General features: G+C 37.3%; 1 protein-coding gene across 3 annotated transcripts in view; it reads left to right on the top strand.

Annotated features, from left to right (window-relative positions):
- FBXO15 (F-box protein 15) overlaps nt 1–18,863 on the top strand; it is a 31,131-nt gene that overhangs the window by 6,693 nt on the left and 5,575 nt on the right. For 2 of the 3 annotated variants that reach the window (XM_056330771.1, XM_056330772.1), the window contains exons 4-9: nt 3,291–3,533; nt 3,789–3,998; nt 5,914–6,043; nt 8,416–8,498; nt 9,685–9,830; nt 15,522–15,646. In XM_056330771.1, the coding sequence (XP_056186746.1) occupies nt 3,291–3,533; nt 3,789–3,998; nt 5,914–6,043; nt 8,416–8,498; nt 9,685–9,830; nt 15,522–15,646 (937 nt within the window). The remainder of the gene's footprint in view (nt 1–3,290; nt 3,534–3,788; nt 3,999–5,913; nt 6,044–8,415; nt 8,499–9,684; nt 9,831–15,521; nt 15,647–18,863) is intronic. The other variant, XM_056330773.1, reaches the window with a different exon arrangement.

The following is an 18,863-nucleotide window of genomic DNA, read 5'->3' as shown; positions in this document are numbered from 1 at the left end:
TCAACAATGTCTGTTTTCATTTTCTAATCTCAGCAGAGATTACTGTATGTGCACAAATGGGATTTGAAGAAGAGATACTTTCCCTTATCTAGGAGATTGACTGGTTCAGTGGGACTAGGTCAGTGCTCCCTTCTGGATTTCCATGGACCTTTTCGAGACTCTGAATCTTGCAGTGAATTAATAGACGTTTTAACTGAAGTCCCTGCGTATCTCTGGCAAATCTGATCTTTGTTTGTTAGGCAGAGTGTCTTTTTGGGGATATTTCTGTTGTTCTGGATTTACAGGATGCTATCCTTGATGCAACAGGGCCATCAGCCTTTCATTGTGATATATCTGTGCTGTCTAATGCAGTGCTTTGTTTTTGGACTCTTCACAGAATGTCTGCACTTTAGCAATTCCTTGGCACTGATGTCTTCAACGTAACTGTTGAAGGCAGGGAAATTTTTCTGACCCACCTTTCTGCACCCTCCTTGCCCCAGTGTGTGGTATTATTCCAGCCTTCCTGTCATGCAGTAGGGGAAGCTCGCATAGGTGGTCTGTCTGAAAGCGTGAGTATTTGATCACCAGCAGAAAATGCCTGTATAGGAGGAAATGAGAAGCCAGAACACAGGGGAAGATCTTTTTGCCTGGCCCAGATGTTTTTGCTGTTGTGGTGAAGTGATGATTGACAGTGGTGCTTGTGTGATTCTGGCATTTGAGTTAGCAGTAAAAGCTTGGGTTGGCTTCTTGTAACAACATCTAATAGGCCTTGAGATTAACATTATACTTAACGCTTTGAAGCATGAATGGCGCATATTCTATGGAAGGGGCAAATGGTTCCCTGTTGGATGCCTTTTTGATTTGTCTGCCCTGAATTTTTTGAAAGTTTAGGGTGAGGGGGCAGTGATACCTCCCTAAATATTTGTTATTCCAAGTCACCCTAGTTTTTCTCCTCTGCCTCCCTGCCCTGACTGAATTTTTGAGCTTCTGGAACTGATTTCTCATCTGGTTGCCTAATGTTGTTTCGGGAGAGGAAGAAGCAATATGTAACAGAATGAGGAAAAGGGTGGTGGGTATTGGTGGCAAGTCTGTCTTCATTCAGCTTGCATTGCCTGAGACTGTACCTTCAACATGCAGGAAATGCCTACTACTAACCCCTGTCTTTTCAGCGTCTTGCAGCCAGAGACTGAGTACCTGCCCTTGAAAGAAAGGATGTCTGTCTTGGGAAGGGATTTCTAGTTAACAGGAGAGGGTTATAGGAGGACATCTTACTGGACTTTTTAGGCTGAATAGGACCAGTTGGATGATGCGCAACTCAGTTTCCCCTAAAGATGGTGTATCAAGGACATCTCTGCTTTTATCATCCTGCAATTCTTAGCTGCTTTGGAGTTAAATGAGAAATTCTTCCCTCCATCAGAAATGTTCTATACTATCTGATAACTGGGTTGTCTTTTCTGGTCTCAAAATTGAAGTGTCGTAAGTCTTTGTTTTACTTGTGGGATTGTTCTTCATGTTCCCCCCCCCCCCCCCCCCCCCTCAATTTTGGTGAAAGGAAAGTCAGAAGCTCATGTTGACTATGAATCCCCCTTTACTAGTCATAGAGGCATATGGGTCTGTGTGTTTTTAAACAGCTTTGACTCAGAAAATATCAGTGGGAGATTGTACATATATCTGCAGAGCAGCAGGCTGGAAGGTTTTTGCAGAATTCCTGAGTATGTTTCTATCATAACAAAGAGCTTGGCTCTCAATATGTGGGGATTTATTCTCAGCAGCTGATGAAGTAAGAGTATTTTTCATGGCTAGGAGGCAGTGTGGGATGGATTCAGTCCTTGAATGCTTTAATGCTTTAAGGGGGAGAAAAATGCATTACAAAGCATGTTAGCGTAAGTTTGCCTGGAGATGAGTGAGGACTGGTAAAGGTAATCTTGTTGATAAATGGTAGAGAATTTCTCTTGAGAATTTGTTTCTGTTGCTATTAATTTTCTTCAGCGCAGTTACGTAGACTATGTGGTTAGCACTTTAAAATTGGTAAACATACCGGAAACCTTTATTTACAGATTGTTGTTTGAATTCTTGTAACCTCTTGTACTCAGTATTCCGTGAACTGTCCTAGAGGTACTGGAGTGTGGGAGGCAGAAAGGTGACCTCATATTTTTCCTAACAGGAAAGGGTTGAACCCATCATTCCTGTTGTGTGTTTCTTTGTCTTCAAAAAGACATGTCTTCTTCAAGCTCTTCAAAAGAGAGTGCAGAAGAGATTGATATGGCAGTGGTACTACCACTAAACATAGGTAATTGTCCTCCACCCTGCTTTGAGCTGCATCTGTGTGAGAAACTTGGAGTCCAGTTTGCCTCTGTTGAGTAAGAGGTATTAAAGAACTTTCCACTAGCTGATTTAGTGTGAGGAGAATGCATCATTGCTTTGGGGTGGAATTTTCAAAACTCACTGCTTAGCCTTAAGCAGTTTTCACTTAAGTCACTGAGTATGGCTGTGCTGTCTCAGAGCTTCAACCTGGATCCTGTATTTTCAGGAAGACAGGCAAGACTTACCTTTTCTTTGTTTCCTCACGATAGCTTTCTCTCGGATATCTACTGTTTTGTTTTGTTGTGTTTTAATCTGCTTCAGTGAGTGTCTGTGAAGGAAGTAGTACCATATGGGGAAGGAGGGCTTTTTGAAAAGTGCATACTCTAGGCTGCTGTTGAGAGGTGTAAAACGGTGGGAAGTTCCCAATATCTTACTTTTTGGAGCACTAGTCGGACATTTTGTGTATATGTAATTGAGATGCTTATCAACCTATTGTAAAAACTGACTGAATAACTTTTTCCCCCTCCTGTAGTAAAGCAGGAAGTCATTAAGTGGATCTCATTTGGTATGTATAATCCAGAACAAGAAATGTGTTCAGAGATTCCATATTCTTTGAGATAACCTAGTAAGCCCATGAGAAATGCTGGCATCTAGCATCTGTTGGTTCCTGAGCCTTCATGTTTGCACCAGGGAAACTGACCTCATATGACTTGTTGGAAGGTCAAAATGGGGAAAGTGCACAACTGCACCTCAGCATTTTTTGGACTAGTACCTAGGTGGCTATAATTTCTGGTCTTCTATAAACTTAGATTTAGATCGAGCCCAGTTTGCAGATAATCTGGGACTTTTTATTTTTCTGCTAACATGCTCAGGTAGCTGAGACATGCATATAATTAATATTTATTTATAATAAATATTTATATTTAATATAATTAATATTAACATGCATATAGTTAAGTAACTATTCTTGCAATTTATACAATTTTCCTCTTTAAATTTATTTTCAGTGGAATCTGGCTGAAAATCTATTCAAGTTGTTTTCAACCAAAAAGGACAATTCGGGAAATGAAGTCTGAACAGACAGAAACTGTTTCATTGGGCTGTACTGTTCTACATGATAGAAAACCTGGGTACTGGAAGAAAGAATACATCTTCAAACAAATAGCTGCTGTCAAAACTAGAGTAATGCAACTTGTTAAACCTGTAGATTCTTATACAGGTGTTCCATGTAAAGCCAAAGAAGCTATAAAGTAAGAAATACCTTGTCACAGATTATGTTTACTTGAGAACAATGTACAGAGTATGAACAGCTTTGGAAATGCTGGGAGGGATATGGAAATGTGTATCATAATGAGAAGAAACAATGATAGTTTATAATGACCTAGCCTGAGAAACATAAATAGCAGTTAGTAGAAATTTAAAAATTCTGTTGGAAGCATATAAGTTTTGTCACTTGGAGAATTTTTTTTAAACATTTCTCTCCCCTCTCAATTTCTAAATAACAGAGCTTCTGGCTTGAGTTGGATAATTGTTCTAAAGGACAAAAATGGAAAGGAACATGTAATGGAGAAGGCAGACCTATCATTTAAAGACACATCTGTTGCTATACTTTGGTATGGTACAAATTGGCCATGCTTAGACATCCTGTCAACCCTAAAACTATTCGGACTTATGCCATTGCTTCCTGACCAAAGCAGAGCTCCCAGGAAGAATGGGTGAGTTTTTTTACAGAGGATTTTTGAGGTTTTTTTGGTGCAACTGGTTGATTATGTGGCTGTAGGAGCTATCTAACCTTGGTTTGACTTAACAAGTTTCTCCTTTCTTAGAAAGCCTCTCTGTAGCGTTTCTTCCAAAGTATATGTCCTTCTCTTCATTGGTAGAATTTTTTAGCAAGAAATAGTTATAATCCAGCAAGCTATGATGTTAATTCATAAGTTAATGTCACTTCTAGCATGCAAGACACAGACTGATAGGTCCTGCTTTGGAAAGTTGAATCTGAGGCATAGATACAAATAAACAAAACAAACATGTAAATCTAGCACAATTTAATGTGAGACATTTAGGTTGGAACAGTTAATGTTTAGATGGCTGCAATTGAATAATCTATGTTACTAATGTTTATTTTTTCCTGTCTGATAGGTGTGTATGTGAATTTAGGGAACTTGTGACTGTGTGTACAATATAAGTATGTGCATATAAAAAAAAAAACTAGTCCACAGCACAATGTGTGATAGCTGTTGTTCTGTAAATTAAGTACATACAATATTTTTCTGGCATTATATTCTGATAAAGGATGTTTAATTTAGAAGTGTGTGTTTGAGGTGTGTATGTATTTTGTTGCTGTCAAGGGATTTTCCATATGCCTGTGTCCTATGAGTCATTTTAGTATATGCAGTATCACCTACATGCTTCTTACACAAAACCCCTTGCAGCAGAGCTCTGAAAAGAGAGAATTGTTTTTCACTTACAAAATGGTGGTTCCTCAAGCAGAAGCGAATTATTTGCCTAAAAAAACCCCAACAAACCAAAACCGAAATCAAGAGAAGCCTTTTGTGTAAAGTCAGCTGAACAAATCTTGCAGTTAAATTACGTGGGAAATGTAGTTGTTTTACCAAGATGATGATTCATATATAGAAAATAGTAAAAGAAAACTTGCAGGCAGTTAGTGTATTTGTTTCACAAACTGTTAGTTGTTAGAGCTTGTGAATACACATGAATGTAATGATTTCACTAATACCAGAATGTTAAGACTATAAGGAGCTAGTGGAGGGACTTTGGGAAAGTCCCTTTGTTTATACCAGCTTGATTTACTTAAAGATGGAAAGGGTTGATGTCCCATCCCTGCCCCAAATCTTACAGTTCAAGGTAATGCATCAGTTGCTGTCTTGTATATGATGTGTATAATGGTAGGTGATACTACTGTGATACTTTTGGGGTATCTAGGAACAGTTTTGAATACAGTAAGAGCTTAAAGTCTGCAAAGGGTTTTAGAAAGCATTATTTCTCCATTCTGAAAAGGTAACGCAGACGCTGCTTTCTGCTCTTCTTTATGCATCGTTAGCCAGTAAGAATACCTGTGAACTATGCACTTTTTGTTAAAGGGTATTATGTAGCTAAATTGTTTTAATTACAGGCAAAATCTAGAAATATTTTCTGAAAGCTTCTGTTAGAGGAAGCTTTCTGGTTTTAATTTATTATATGTACAGTTTGATCCTTTCCTTGGAATTTTGCTTCTGTGGAGGAAGAATTTACCTTCTTAATAGCTTGCTTCATACTGAAAAATGTTCAGTGATTCAATCTAGTACCAACATAGTATTAAAAGCAAATTATAAAGTAATTCTATGGCTATTTGGAAATATTGGGCAAGCATTTCATTTTTTCTTTTAAGTGGTATATCAAGCCACTCTATGGTGGCTTTTGTTTCTTTTCTTGCTAGGTGTTGAGATCCTGCTAGTATGCCGTATTTGGAAGTAAAGTTTATGACTGTGTGTGCTGTGCTGAATGCTTTCAAAGCAGTTTTCATCATGTGTTGTTGGTCAGACTAAAGAGTTAAAGATGAAATTAGGCTGAACTTTCACAAAAATAAGGAGACATAGTCTTGTTGCTGTATTTCGTATGTTCTTTTCAAAGACCTCGTCGACGTTCCTTCATTGCTGAGTACCATCTTGCTAACCTGACTGAAAGTAGTGTAGCAATTGGTGCTGATAAACTTGTCCAGCTCTTCAGCCTGAATCCAGGACTCCTAGTAGGAGTCTGGAAGGTAAGATAACATTTTCTTTCAGTACTTTAGTATGACTTGAAGAATCAGATTCTTTTGCCTTGTAGTTTGGAGTTTTTGGAGTGTTTGGGGCTTTGGGGATTTTTTTTTCATCTTAATTTAGTCTTTGGATTTTGAAAGAACTTGTTCACCTTAACAACAGAAAAATCCAGGTGGGGACAGCTAGTTGATGAATGATTATATTCTAAAGAGCTGTGGCAGGAGTGTCTGTAATTTTCAAAAAATCCACTTAAAAGAACAGTTATGTGACAGATACCGTACTGATCTTTTTTGTTTGTTCTGCTGTATTTATTTTACAGTCTTCACATGCCAAAGTTTGATATCCTAAAGACGTTTTAAATAGAACAGTTTGAGGAGAGGTGTGCTTCTTCCCCCAACTCATGCCTTGCCCGGTCGCCATTGCTGGAAGTGATGAATTCCCACAAGGCAACTTTGCTAGTAGTTTCCTTTAATTTACATCACTAGATAGTCATATCCTGCTGCAGCTGTAGGAATGCTGTAAATGGGGCGCTTTCAGGGATATTCAGTTCTTGGTATTAAGTGTCTAAGTGAAGTGGCTAGCTTCTGTATGCTGTGTGTAGTGATGAATGTCTTTCAAGAGCAGTGTGGAACACTGGAAATAGGCTTCCAGAGCACCTAACCATATGCAACTTCAGACAGACACCAAGGTCGCAGTGTGTATTGAAGTACAAGGATCTAGATTCCTTTAGAGCAGAAGTCTACTTCAGATGTTCTGCTTTTGGGCTGAATTCAGAGGTGGCAGCCCTTTCTTCCTCCCCCAGCTATGTTAATGACATAGACCTACATTGTTTGGCACTGGCAAGGGACTTCCCTCAGGGACTCTGGGAACAGTTGCTCTAAGCTGCGTCTCATTTTCAGCTGGAAACTTTGGCTACCTCAATGTGCACAATCACCAGAATTGTTTAAACGACAGAAGGGATATATGTTTCACCCTTTACTTAAAAGGGTCCATTTTCTAGAAATCTTGAGACTGGCTGACCTACATGAGCCTATTATGGGTTGTCTCAGTCTATGAAAAGCTCCAATAAGTGAGTAGCCATTTCATTTTTATCTTCAGAAGTTCAGTAGATTGGTGTTCCAGTGTTGGTGTATCTGGTCTTGCTAGCACATTACCCCTTACCATGCTTGGAAGGAAAACTCTTTCAGCACCTGGAAATGGTTCAAACTCTTTCAGCACCTGGAAATGGTTCAATTGTAACTACATTTCACAGAGTTTTGAAGCATAGTGTGCCTCAGTCTACTGTATTTTTCCTGCTTAATTTTTTCTGAACAGCTGTTCTTATCATCTCTGTGGGCAGAGTAATGTTAGGCAGTTATCTGTAGATGGGTGTAATATTGCAGATGCTACACATCTTGTTTTTTCACACATAGCTCAGCTGTGTAACAGAAATTGTTGATGCTAGTAGTTTTGACAACCAAGGACAGATTATGTGGGCCTTCTGGTATTTGAATAGAGAAAGACTGTATGTGTTTCGTAAATTTTTGTCATTGTATTTTTTATAGCTGTAATTTTGCACTACAAAAGTACAGGCGTAGCTAAAAGAAAAATATAAAAAATCAAGTAGAGGTTACAACTTTGTTTGGTAACCCAGAGAGATGAAAACAATAGTTGCCCGCTTTTAAGGACAGTACTAAACTGCTGGCAGTGAGTAATGTTGCTGTTGACTTACATGTTTGCAAATGTAGGACTTAAATGCATTTTTCTTGGGGGGGTGAGGAGCTCAAATCCTAGCAGTTTGTCTTCTTGAAGTAAATAGATACCGTTACCTCTGTCTAATTCTCACACTGAGCTCTGAAATTTTCTTTGAGCTATATAGGCCTATAGAAAGAGTGGCTTATCAGTACGTGATCTGGTGAAGACATCTGGCGTTTTACTTTGAAATTGAGTGTTTCTTTTGAATAGCTCTGTATTCCTCACTGATGTTAGTCCTCTTTCCTGGTAGTTCCTTAAATATGAGCATAAGCTTGCTGTTTAGGTGTTTAGTTGCTGGGAGTAAGCTGACCCTTTGTAGATGTCCATTTTAAAGTGGTAGGTAGAAGCTAGAGAAGCATGGATTGCGGCGGATAACTTTTGCCCTGGCATAACTATTTTCCTTTCCCTTTCCCCATAATATAGAGATGCCGTGATCTTTTACAAACATTCTGTACTCTTGTGAAAAGACAGTGGCAGTTATAGGAGTCTTAAGTGTTAAAGTAAACCATTATTAACATTATTACGGTAACTGCCAGAGTAATAAGCAGCAGCATTTGTCTATGAATTTTAACGCTCAGGAAGACCTTGTGGGGAAAAAATATTCTAGATGAAAACACATCTACTTTAATTAAATTTTCAGGACAAAAATGAAATTGCTTTTGTTCTGGTGAGTCTTCATTATCATCAACTTCTTGAGAGAAGCACTTTGGGTTCTGCTACTGTGTAAGTGTTGGTTTCTCCTTTGTGGTTAATAAAGGTAACCTTTTGAATAAAGTCTGTGAGTTTTACAGTTAAAATTGGCTTCTGGTTAGAAGTTTATATTTAGGCAGTAATTATTTTTGTTTAATACAAACAATAGTAACTTTATACAAAGTTGTAGAAGTATTTTCATACTAAAATGTTGCCATTGTTATGATATTAAGGAGACAATTTAGTCACAAGTGTACTAGTGCTTGATGTATTGAGCAAGTTCAAAGTATAGTGCCCATATGTTCTTCCTTTTCACAAGTACTTTTTAATTCCTTCTTCCTATCTGAAAGACCTAGAAAAGAGGGAGACATTTGAGGCAGTAGGAAACTAATCTTCAGCTGTGTAAGAGGGGAGAGAAAAATTCTAGTCAACTGTTAAGGTGCCTGCATTTATCTTTCAGTCCTATTGAAAAACTAGGTGAATTTCCTGTGAAGTATCTGTGTATATTGCGGTGTATAATATAATATCTGTTTATACACTGTAAATTGTTTTAAAAGAGAGTTTTTTAGCTTTAGAGGATGATTCTGGGGATTTATTTTCCCTCCAGCTTACCTCCTCAGCTTTCTGCTCAGATACTGTTGTATCTACTGCTAGTCTTATGTGCCTTCTATAACTCAGTATAGCTCTTTTCACACAGAAGGTGAAGCTTAACACTGTCTCTCTTGCTACCAAATAGGATGCTATGTAGAAGCTGCTCAGTTGCCTCAGGTGTTTGGGCTCTTATGCTCATTTGTGTGCGGTAGTTTATCTTCTACGTTAAACACAGACACAATTATTCATTAACTGTTATTCCAGATAAGTCCATAGCTAGTTGGCTTTTAGATTTATTTTTTTGTATGTATATGCGTGTATGTGTAAACAAGTCCATATTTTTGAGTTTAACAGATGTACCTTTTAAAGTTGACTGCCATATTCTCTGCGTTTGGCTAGGCTGGCTAGCTGATTAGAGGTATTAGACAGCTGAAAAGAAATATGATGAACTAGAGATGTTTGATTTTCAAAAACATTAGTAAAGAAGAGAAGTTGTATCTTCTAATAATTTTTTTCCCCTTCTTACAACCTCTCCTAAGATGATAGTCTCAGTGTAAGGCTATTTAGCATATCTCTTTCTATTAAGTAATTCCCACTTGCTTAATTCTGTTGTTGGTTTTTTTTTAAGTCAATATGACCCTCCACCTAGTGAACCTGTATTGGATGATGTGGATCCAGAATATGGACTGCATGGCTACAATATGCATCTAGATATCCATGGTGGGAGCTGCACCTACCTGTGTGAAAAATTCAGGAGCCTCTTCTGCAGAAGAGGTAGAATTGACAGAACAGTAATGTCTGTTTTTAAAATGATCCCTGCTATTATGTTTTCTCTATTATATCCAATATCTCTGTTTTAAGGAGAGAAATTGAAATGGATTTTTAAGAGTAAGCTATCTTTTTGTTCGTTGTGTGGTTTTTTTAATATCAGCATGGTGTGTTGTACGGTGTCATAAGCTTGCTCTATATGAAAGTCTATCTGCTGTTACATTGACACAGTGTCAGGCCTGAGATGGTAAATTCTGCAGATTGTCAGGATATTTTTGTTCAGCTCAGTGCTGAGTTAGTAATGCAGTGGCACAGTTTTTGGTGCAGGTTGATACTCATTCCACTTGTATACTATAAGAGAGAGTGATTTTGTACTCATAAAGTTTGGAGACCTTTTCCAGTAAAATTCTTCTCAAATATACTTTAGGTGCATTGGCATATTAATTATTTAAATATACTTGTAAAAGATACTGTGAAGTTTAAGATTTATAGCTTATATTTAGGCTAACTTAAGGTTGCCTATTCTGACATTCTTTCATTGTGTAATAAAAAATTTTGGTGACTGTTTTTAACTGCTACTTTTTTCAGTTCTTAGCATTTCTTTTAATGAGACATGATTGACTGTCCTTGCTGTTCATGTACAGCCCAATTTCATAATTGTAGTAGAGTTTTGCAAAATATATGGGCAATCTCTCTTGACTTAACTTCACACAACCTGGCCTACAGCTACACAGCTGTCTTTCTGTCAGCAGAGACAGATTTAAAACATTAAACTTCAAATTAAACAATTAAAATCAAACACTGCAGAATTTTTCTGGTAACAGTACTGATGAGCTTTCTGTTGATTTCAGAAAATACTGTTTTTGAAGACAGTAGAGGGCACTGTTATCAGGCTTCAGTGCTTTTACAGTGTTAGAACAAATTCCCCTAGGACAATTTTTTTTTTTTTTTTAAATTTGTCTTTGATGACTTCAGGAACTGTCGTTTGGACTGTAGCCTTGTGCACAGTGTAGAGTGTTTTAGTCCTCTGAATTTGGAACATGCATGTTTCCAGATTCCCAAAAAGCTCCAAGTTTTAAATAGAGTAATAGGGTAAAACTTCAGTGAAATTCTATCCGTGTAGAAACTCTCCTGAGGTATTTGTTTAATACAGAAGTCCTCTTTATAGCCTCTTTTTTGAGGGTTGGGGTTTTGGTTTTGGGTGGGTTTTTTTTGAAAAAAATTTTTTTTTTCAGTTGGATGTCCTGCTTTGTGTTCTAAAATGGTAATTGTATGCTCCTAGCAATACAGCTGTACAAGAGAAAGCAGTATGTGGCACACTTTCTTTGTTGATACCCCTTTTTGCCACTTAGAAGCTACTTCTGTTAAAGATTAAGCTGATGTTTATGCAAATTGTAGCAAATGTCCAGGAGCTACAGTCATGATGCCGTCTCCCTTTGCTAGTTAGAGAATCTGTTTTATGGTCACGAGTGTTTTCTGAAATGTTTTGGTTTTATGTCCTTTAGCAGTATGACAGCAGCTAGATTCTGCTCTCACAGGACATCAGCCAGCTGAAGCCATGGTTGTGCAGGCAATAAGCTCATTTGTCATCTAGTCTCTTCCATGTACTTGAACAATAATTCCTTCCTGAAAATGCTTGATTTCTTCTATAATTGGTGTTCAGAAATGATGTAGTGAGACAGCTTATGGCTGTCTGCTGTCACATATCTTTGCGGTAATTTGTTGTTCACTCTGCTTTTGCTGCTAAACATGATGTTTCTGAATGTGGCCAAAAGTGTAGGTTTATCCAAGCTGGTTGTATTTAATGGTTTGCACTTTGGTTTTAGGCTCTGTTCTAATGATACTGTTTGTCCCATTTTTCTGGGAGGGCTCTGAAGCATCAGGCATAGTTAAGAACTCTTGCTATTTGTTAAAATTCTCTACTGATCCAGATTTATTTTAAATTGTGAATGTGACGTGACAATGACGCTTTTCACGACCTGAGACACAGATCAGTTGTCTGCTGTTATCCTGGGGTTTTATATATTTGTTTCCATTAGGAAGCTGTAGACACTGCTAGGTTAACAATGCCCATTTGTTAATCTGCAGAATAACCAAATTATTTGTTCACATTTATTTTTATTGTTGTCTCCTTTTATTAGTGTTTATTAATGTTGTCTTTCATTTTGCTGCTTTATTTTTAATTCTTTCTGCAAAATTCTTAACATTAAATTACAGACGTTACATTGCAGTTCATTGAACCAAGTGGATGGAGTATATATGGCTTCAGATCTTTTTTTTTTTTTTTTCCTGTTAATAATACTTGCACTGCAGTATCTAACTGTTTTGCCACTCTGTTTTGGTTGCTTTTTAGCATTTTATTTTATACTTCCTTCCATTTAAACAGAATTGGTAATATGGTCTTGTTGACAGATACTGTAGGGTGAATACACTAAATACTTTCAAATTAAATTTGAAAGTATTAGAAAACTTTTCTTGTTTTCAGGAAGTTGTGACAGGCTTTTCATATGACTCATAGAAGCCATGAATAGTACATCTAGCTTTTTAATAAACATTCTTGAAATATGTTTACCTAGGTTATCAATTTTTTAAAGCATAGCTTTGTAGCCATGTGGTGGTCTAAGCTTTGACTTTTCAGCGTTACTCCTTGCTGATGTGTTGGCCTGGCAAAATATTAAGGGTCATTTTTGTGTGTTTAGAACTTTTTCAAGATTTGTTTGTAAACCATGGCATCATGTATTTGACATGGTTTTGCTTGACCTTGATGATGAATTTGTGAGTTTAAATGACTGTTTTGGCATGTTAAGGGTAGTTGTTGCCACCAGAATTAGTGTTAAGCACAGTCTTCCCTGTCAAAATAACAATCAAATTACAACTTGCAACAAAGGCTTGGTTAGCAAGGCAGTCTTGCTTGGCTTTTAGCTAAAACAAGTGCCTTTGAACTATTAAGCTATTTGTTTGTTTCCTCTGAGATGTGTCTAAATGATATATGTTCTCTATGTTGGTACTCCCTTTATTTGGAAATACTTGTTCCCTGTAACCTATACTGATTAAAAGGCTGCTTTGCTGCTATACTTGTTGTGCATAAACTCTGGGCTAGATACTATAAGGGAATAATGAAAAAATTCTAGATGAGACTGTAGAAAGCCCTGTCCAGTTTGCTCCCTCTGTGGTTCCCTTGGTATGTTTAACATAACGTGCTCTGCCCTTTAATTTTCTTTTGTCATGTGACTGGGATGAGGAAGATGAGATTTCAGTACTTAGCACTTTGTGCTTCTTGCTAATTTCTAGGCATACTTCTTTCTTCTGGATATGAGTACTGCAACAGAGCTTTTATATTAAAAAAAAAAAAATTATAAAGACTGGATTAACTAACCCATGAATAATAAACTTTGAGATTACTGATCTGTGTCACCTATTTCCATTCTGGCTTAAAGTTAAGAAATAACTGCCATAGGGGATTTATAACTTATACCTTAGCCAGGTGACCCATCTGGTAGTGCACCAGTTCATGTTATTAATGCCATGCAATACCAGTGGTGTCCTGGGCTTCAGTAATTTATTACCAGTATGCTTTATTCAGTCTGTTATTATTCCATTTCTTTTGAATGAGTGAAAGGAATAACTCCTTCCATTCAAATCTGAATTGCAGGTAACTGAGTGGTCCTTTGGAAAAAATGCTTGTTGACTTGATGTTGTTTAAAGTCTCTTGTATAAAAGCTCAACTTTAAATGCAGGCTTTCAGTGTTCACTCAGTAAAGCTTGACTGTTTATCTGAAATACTTCTGTTTTGAATGAAATCTTGTAATTGGCTTAGATTTACTGAGGTTTGTAACTGAACTGTTCGGGTAGGTATCAACTTAATAGCCTTTTTTTGCAGTTTGAGCTGGATCCTGAAATTGAATTCTGCTTACATTTTCCTCTGAGTTCGCTGGGACTTCACTGGAAGGACAGTGGGTGTCACTGTCTGGAGTGATGCATTTTCTTTCAACCATATAAAGTATTTCCTGGGCATAGTTGTGTTGGTTTCACTGTATTTGCACTTCTGTTCCAGATTGTGTCTGTACTGAAAAACCTGCTGCTTCTGTCCTCTGTCATGTGTTGGGCTGCTTCCTCCACACAGTAAGCATTCTTTCACTCCCTGCTTGTGAGTGATGTCTTTCCAGCATTGATTTATGGCCAGGCATCTCTTGAGAGTTGCTTGGCCCCATGGTACCAATTTGGAGGTTTCTGGCTTCTCTGGTAGACTGTGGGCTCTCTTTCTGTCACTTTGCCTCCAGCTGTCTGCTTTCAGCAGCCACCAGGCAAAGGCTTTTGCTGCTCCTTCACACAAGCTTTAGCTTTTTAACCTAAAGCTAGCCTTTCTCATGCTGCTTTTTCTGTCTGCAGTCTCATGCTGCTACTTGGGATTGATTGAAGAACCACAGGCAAAACACTTCTCTTCTTTCACTTTTGCCATTTGCATCTTAAACGTTTACAAGCCCCTTCAGTTACCAGCTTACCATCCAGGCCCTGCTACTGGATTCAGACAGTATTTTCCGGGGAATTCTTTGTCTCCCTTCCGGTCTGTCTCTTGAAAGTGCTAGATACTTAATTCTGTTCTGGGTGTTTTTGTTTGTTTGCCGTTTTTGGTTTTTTTTTTTTTTTCTTCTTCTCTTTGAGGTCTCTAGTGCTTCTGTTTGGGATTTTTTTCTTTTTTAAGAGAGTATCCCTTGTTCAAGGGTATTTGTTTAAGGGAAGTCCTAGTAAGAAATCTGCTTGTGTCACAATGTGGTGCACTTCTTTTTTTTTGTGTGTGTAGTCAGAGATCCTGTTTATAATTGGGGGATATTATAACAATTAGACTTTTGGACTCCCTGGTTAACTTTAGCCTTCTGATAGTAAGGGAAAAAGGAACAACTAAAAGGAACAATTAAAAAATGTTGATCTTTTCTGAGGGGAGAGGAAGACATACCAAAGAAATAGGGTTGTGTGTAATAATAAAATACCCCCCCCCCCCCCCCCCCAAACAAAAAACCCCAAACCTCCCACACACACCAACCCCCCCCCCCCCCCCCGAAACCCCAAACCAAAACACCACCCCCCCCACCCCCCCACCCCCCCCCTTAATAATTCTGTCAAAAAAATGAAAGTGAGCTTTGGTAAACTATTTATAAAATTAACAAATCCATAACGTAAAAACTTGATTCAAATCAAGGAATAATGCTTGTCAGTTTAAATGCTGCGATATCCTTTTCAGGGAGGACTGACAGTTATCCCTGTACCCTGTTGTGTAAGATTGAGTTACCTCAATGTGGGGGTGTGTGTGGGTATCTCATAATTTATTTCATGTGTTATGTGCTGAGCTTGACTTCTGGGGGGTGGGCAGTGATGGAGGCACTGGTGGCATGAAACAGAAATATTGAATGTGAAATTTACTCCTGCATCCTTGCTTAAGTCTTTTAGGTGCAATTCAGATTTTTATACTCAAATATACCAAATTTTTTTTAGCTGCTGCTTCTACTGTGGATCACAGAATCAAAGTCCTGCACTACGACTTAAATTTTCTATAATGTGCTTGATACCTAGCTTTTGTCAAGGTTCCTTATTGGAGAGTGGAAGGAAACTAAAGACATGGAGAGAAGCAGGGAGCATCTTTACAGTGTACTTGGGCTTAGTTTCATTTGTAGTAATGTTATATATTATTAATATCTTCAGGTGACGTTGCAAATGGATATTTGAGGCTCACAGTCGTAAGTTTCAAGGATAATACGAAGCACTTGCCTCTTATTGGGACACTTGGCTTATCCTGGGAAACAGATGTATTTAAAGGCAATGTAAAGGTCAGTCAAAATATTGTTTCCGGAAATGCTTATCTCAAAATAGGATTATATTTATGCATCCTAAATATACTAATTTAAATGTTTTTGTTGCAAATATGATGTGAATTATGAGAAAAAAAAGTTGTGTCCTTTCTGTCTTAGAGTCTAAATTGCATGATAGAGCCATTATGCATGTGTGATGACTCTAGTGCTTTCTACTTAGCAAAGATGCTGTGACAAACCAGCAGTGTTTGGAAATGCTGGGCAAAAAATTTGGTGCAGATGTGCTGTTTGTGGGGGTTTTTGATTTTGTATTTTCTACAGACAGTAAGTCTTGAACTCCTGGGGAAATACTGTGCAGTTTTGTTGTAGCATATGTGTGCAATGAAAGTTAGAAACTCTTGGAGAATATTAAAATGCCAATGGGTACAGGCAGTAATTACAGTCTGCATTCATGCAATCAGCACCTAGCTTGAGTCATGTACATGGGTCAGCTGGATTAACTGTGTTTTAGTGGAATTCTCACTTGTTCTCTTATATAAAACTCCTAAAATAATTATTTTAAAGAAAGTTTGAGAGTGGTTCTGTAGATTTTGCAATAGGGTGAAGGCACATATTTTTAAATGTACATCAGCTACATGAATATTTCAGAGGTACCAAAAATTCTGATAAATGTAACTTAAGCACTACTGAAAAATGATCTGGTTCAACACTTGATTTCAATTTTGGCACTTACTTTGGAAAAAATAAATAATGAAACTAGTTTTTTCTGCTAATCCTGCATAAGTGTGGAGTGGAATACAGAGTGGTAACGTACTGTTTTGCTCATAGACATTCATGTACTTGTTGTATAGTTTACACTGTCAGTCAGCTTTCCTATGCAATGAGAAATATAAAATATATCTTAAAACTTAGTAATCTACTAGTTTCTTTTGGAAACATCAACTACGCTTGAGCTTGGATTATAGTTTCCATTCACAGCAATTTTTTTTCTTCAAATTCCTTGTTTGCATAGTGACAAGTTTGCTCATTGCCTTTTCTTTTTTTTGTACTAAGCTTTTTTGAGTTGGGTGTTTGTTTTCAAAAGAACAACAAATCCTTCCCCTATGTCTTTTAATAAAAGTATTATATGTTGGGTAATAAGGAATAAGAGCTAACAAGAAAATGTTTTTGAGGCAGTTGTTTGGTGTCTTTTATTAATTGCCATGAATGTTCCATTGAGAACCATAATGACTAATAGTTGCTTTTTTGAGGCTTCTGAAAAGTTTTAGACTTATATTGTGTATCCCATTAATTTTGTTAGAACTGTTTGCATGCTTAAAGTTAGTGGGATCTTAGCACATCATTACAGAATATGCTTCATTTGTGTGAAAAGCATACAATAGGAGGTAGGAAATCTTGCTGTTGAGTTAAGCAGCTATCAGAAAATTAAGACTCCAGGGAGACCTTATTGCAGCCTTTCCATATATAAAGGGGGTTTATAAGAAAGACTGAGGGATACTTTTTACCAAGGCCTGTAGTGACAAGAGAAGGCACAACAGTTTCAAACTGAAAGAGGGTACATTTAAATTGGACATGAGGAAGAATTTTGGTTTTTTACCATGAGGGCGGTGAGGCACTGGAACATGTTGCCCAGAGAAGCTGTGGATGCCCCACCACTGGAAATGTTCAAGGTCAGGTTGGATGAAGCTGTGAGCAACCTAATCTAGTGGAAGGTAGGGATGGACTAGATGATCTTTAAAGGTCCCTTCCAGTCCAAACCAATCCATGATTCTGTATGATTTATGGCTGCTTGGCAGGATTTTTCTTCCATGAAAATAATCATGAGTAACAAATAAAAAATCCGGGAAATTAACTGTCAGAGGGAAGAGAGCTATGGCTGTAGTCTTTAGTTTAGCTCTGTCCTATGTGCTTACAGCGTAAGTTATAGTGAATATTTGTTTCTAGGAAAAAATAAATAATGTCAATTATTTATTTTTTTTTTAAACCCTTGTTTTGTGGTGAGAGATTGCACATGTCAACACATAGCTCTGGGTAGAATTCAATTTGGCTTTTAACATAAATCTCTCAAACTCTTAAAGCAAGTGAAGGCCAAATAAAATCAGCCACAGCAGTAGAACATGCCACTGCCTTGATTTTATTTGAATTTTGTCCAATACTCTAAGGAAAAAAAAAACCCAAAACAACCCAAAACTTTTTTTTGGCACTTCTGGGTATTTTTTAAAAAAAAATTAATTGCTGAAGTACAGATAGTTAGAAGTACATGGGAACTGCACCCCAACACTCTAGGCCACCCTGCTTTACTTTTCATAATTCGGCTTTGATATGCAAAACGTCAAACCAGAGAATAGCAATTCTTTCTTGTTTCAAGTAAATTTATAGCTCATATGTTACTAAATGATAATCAGATTTGGTTTGAATTTTGTGTTTTCATCACAGACTACAGTAACAAACTTAGGAAAACTCTATGTATCACATTACCTCATGTTTGTGCCATCTGTTCTGCATTGTTTGGCAGAAGTACAGTAATAGTGAAAGAAATGTTAAAACAACAGAAGTACAACTATGTAGTGCAGTGAAATAAAGCATTTCAAATTATTTTTTTGGCATGAAATATGTGATGTTGGTTTGTTTATGCTTTTGGAGCATAGTGTACTCCTGGAAGTAATGCACATATACAGCATAATTAAGATAATATGATTCATTTAGTGATTCAGAACTCATGAGCATAGGTAACAGCTGATATTAATGACAACAAACAGCCCATATGCTTTTAAGGCTTGTATGAAACCACCAGTTTGCAAGTGCCCAAGAATTGGCATCCTAACTTTAGCATTATAAAATGATGTAATTGTGTAGTGTTCTAAAGAAATCTTTTCAGGAATTTTTAAAAGGAAGAATTATTTGGAAGGTAGAAAGATCTATTAATATTACCTTTTTGGAAACTGAAGCTTGCAGCCATTCAAAAAGTGCTGTACAACTTTCATTCACAGCTGGCATGTAAGGGTAACTGTTGTGTGTGCACACTGCCTTGAGGGTGGTCTTTTTGAATATCTTCGCAAACATTGCTGCTTTCATACAGGTTTAGCACTGGAGTTTAAACTTAACTTTCTCTCATATTGAAAGGACTATCATAATTTGAACGGTAAGGTCAGGAATAATAGAGAAACACAGCTGTAAAAGGCTTAAACTGAAGAAACAATGCCTGATTTAGATTGGTAGTGCTATGTTCTGTAGA

Source organism: Falco biarmicus, chromosome 3, assembly GCF_023638135.1.
Source record: "Falco biarmicus isolate bFalBia1 chromosome 3, bFalBia1.pri, whole genome shotgun sequence".
NCBI classification, from domain to species: Eukaryota; Metazoa; Chordata; class Aves; order Falconiformes; family Falconidae; genus Falco; species Falco biarmicus.
This window is presented reverse-complemented; position numbering and strand designations above follow the sequence as displayed.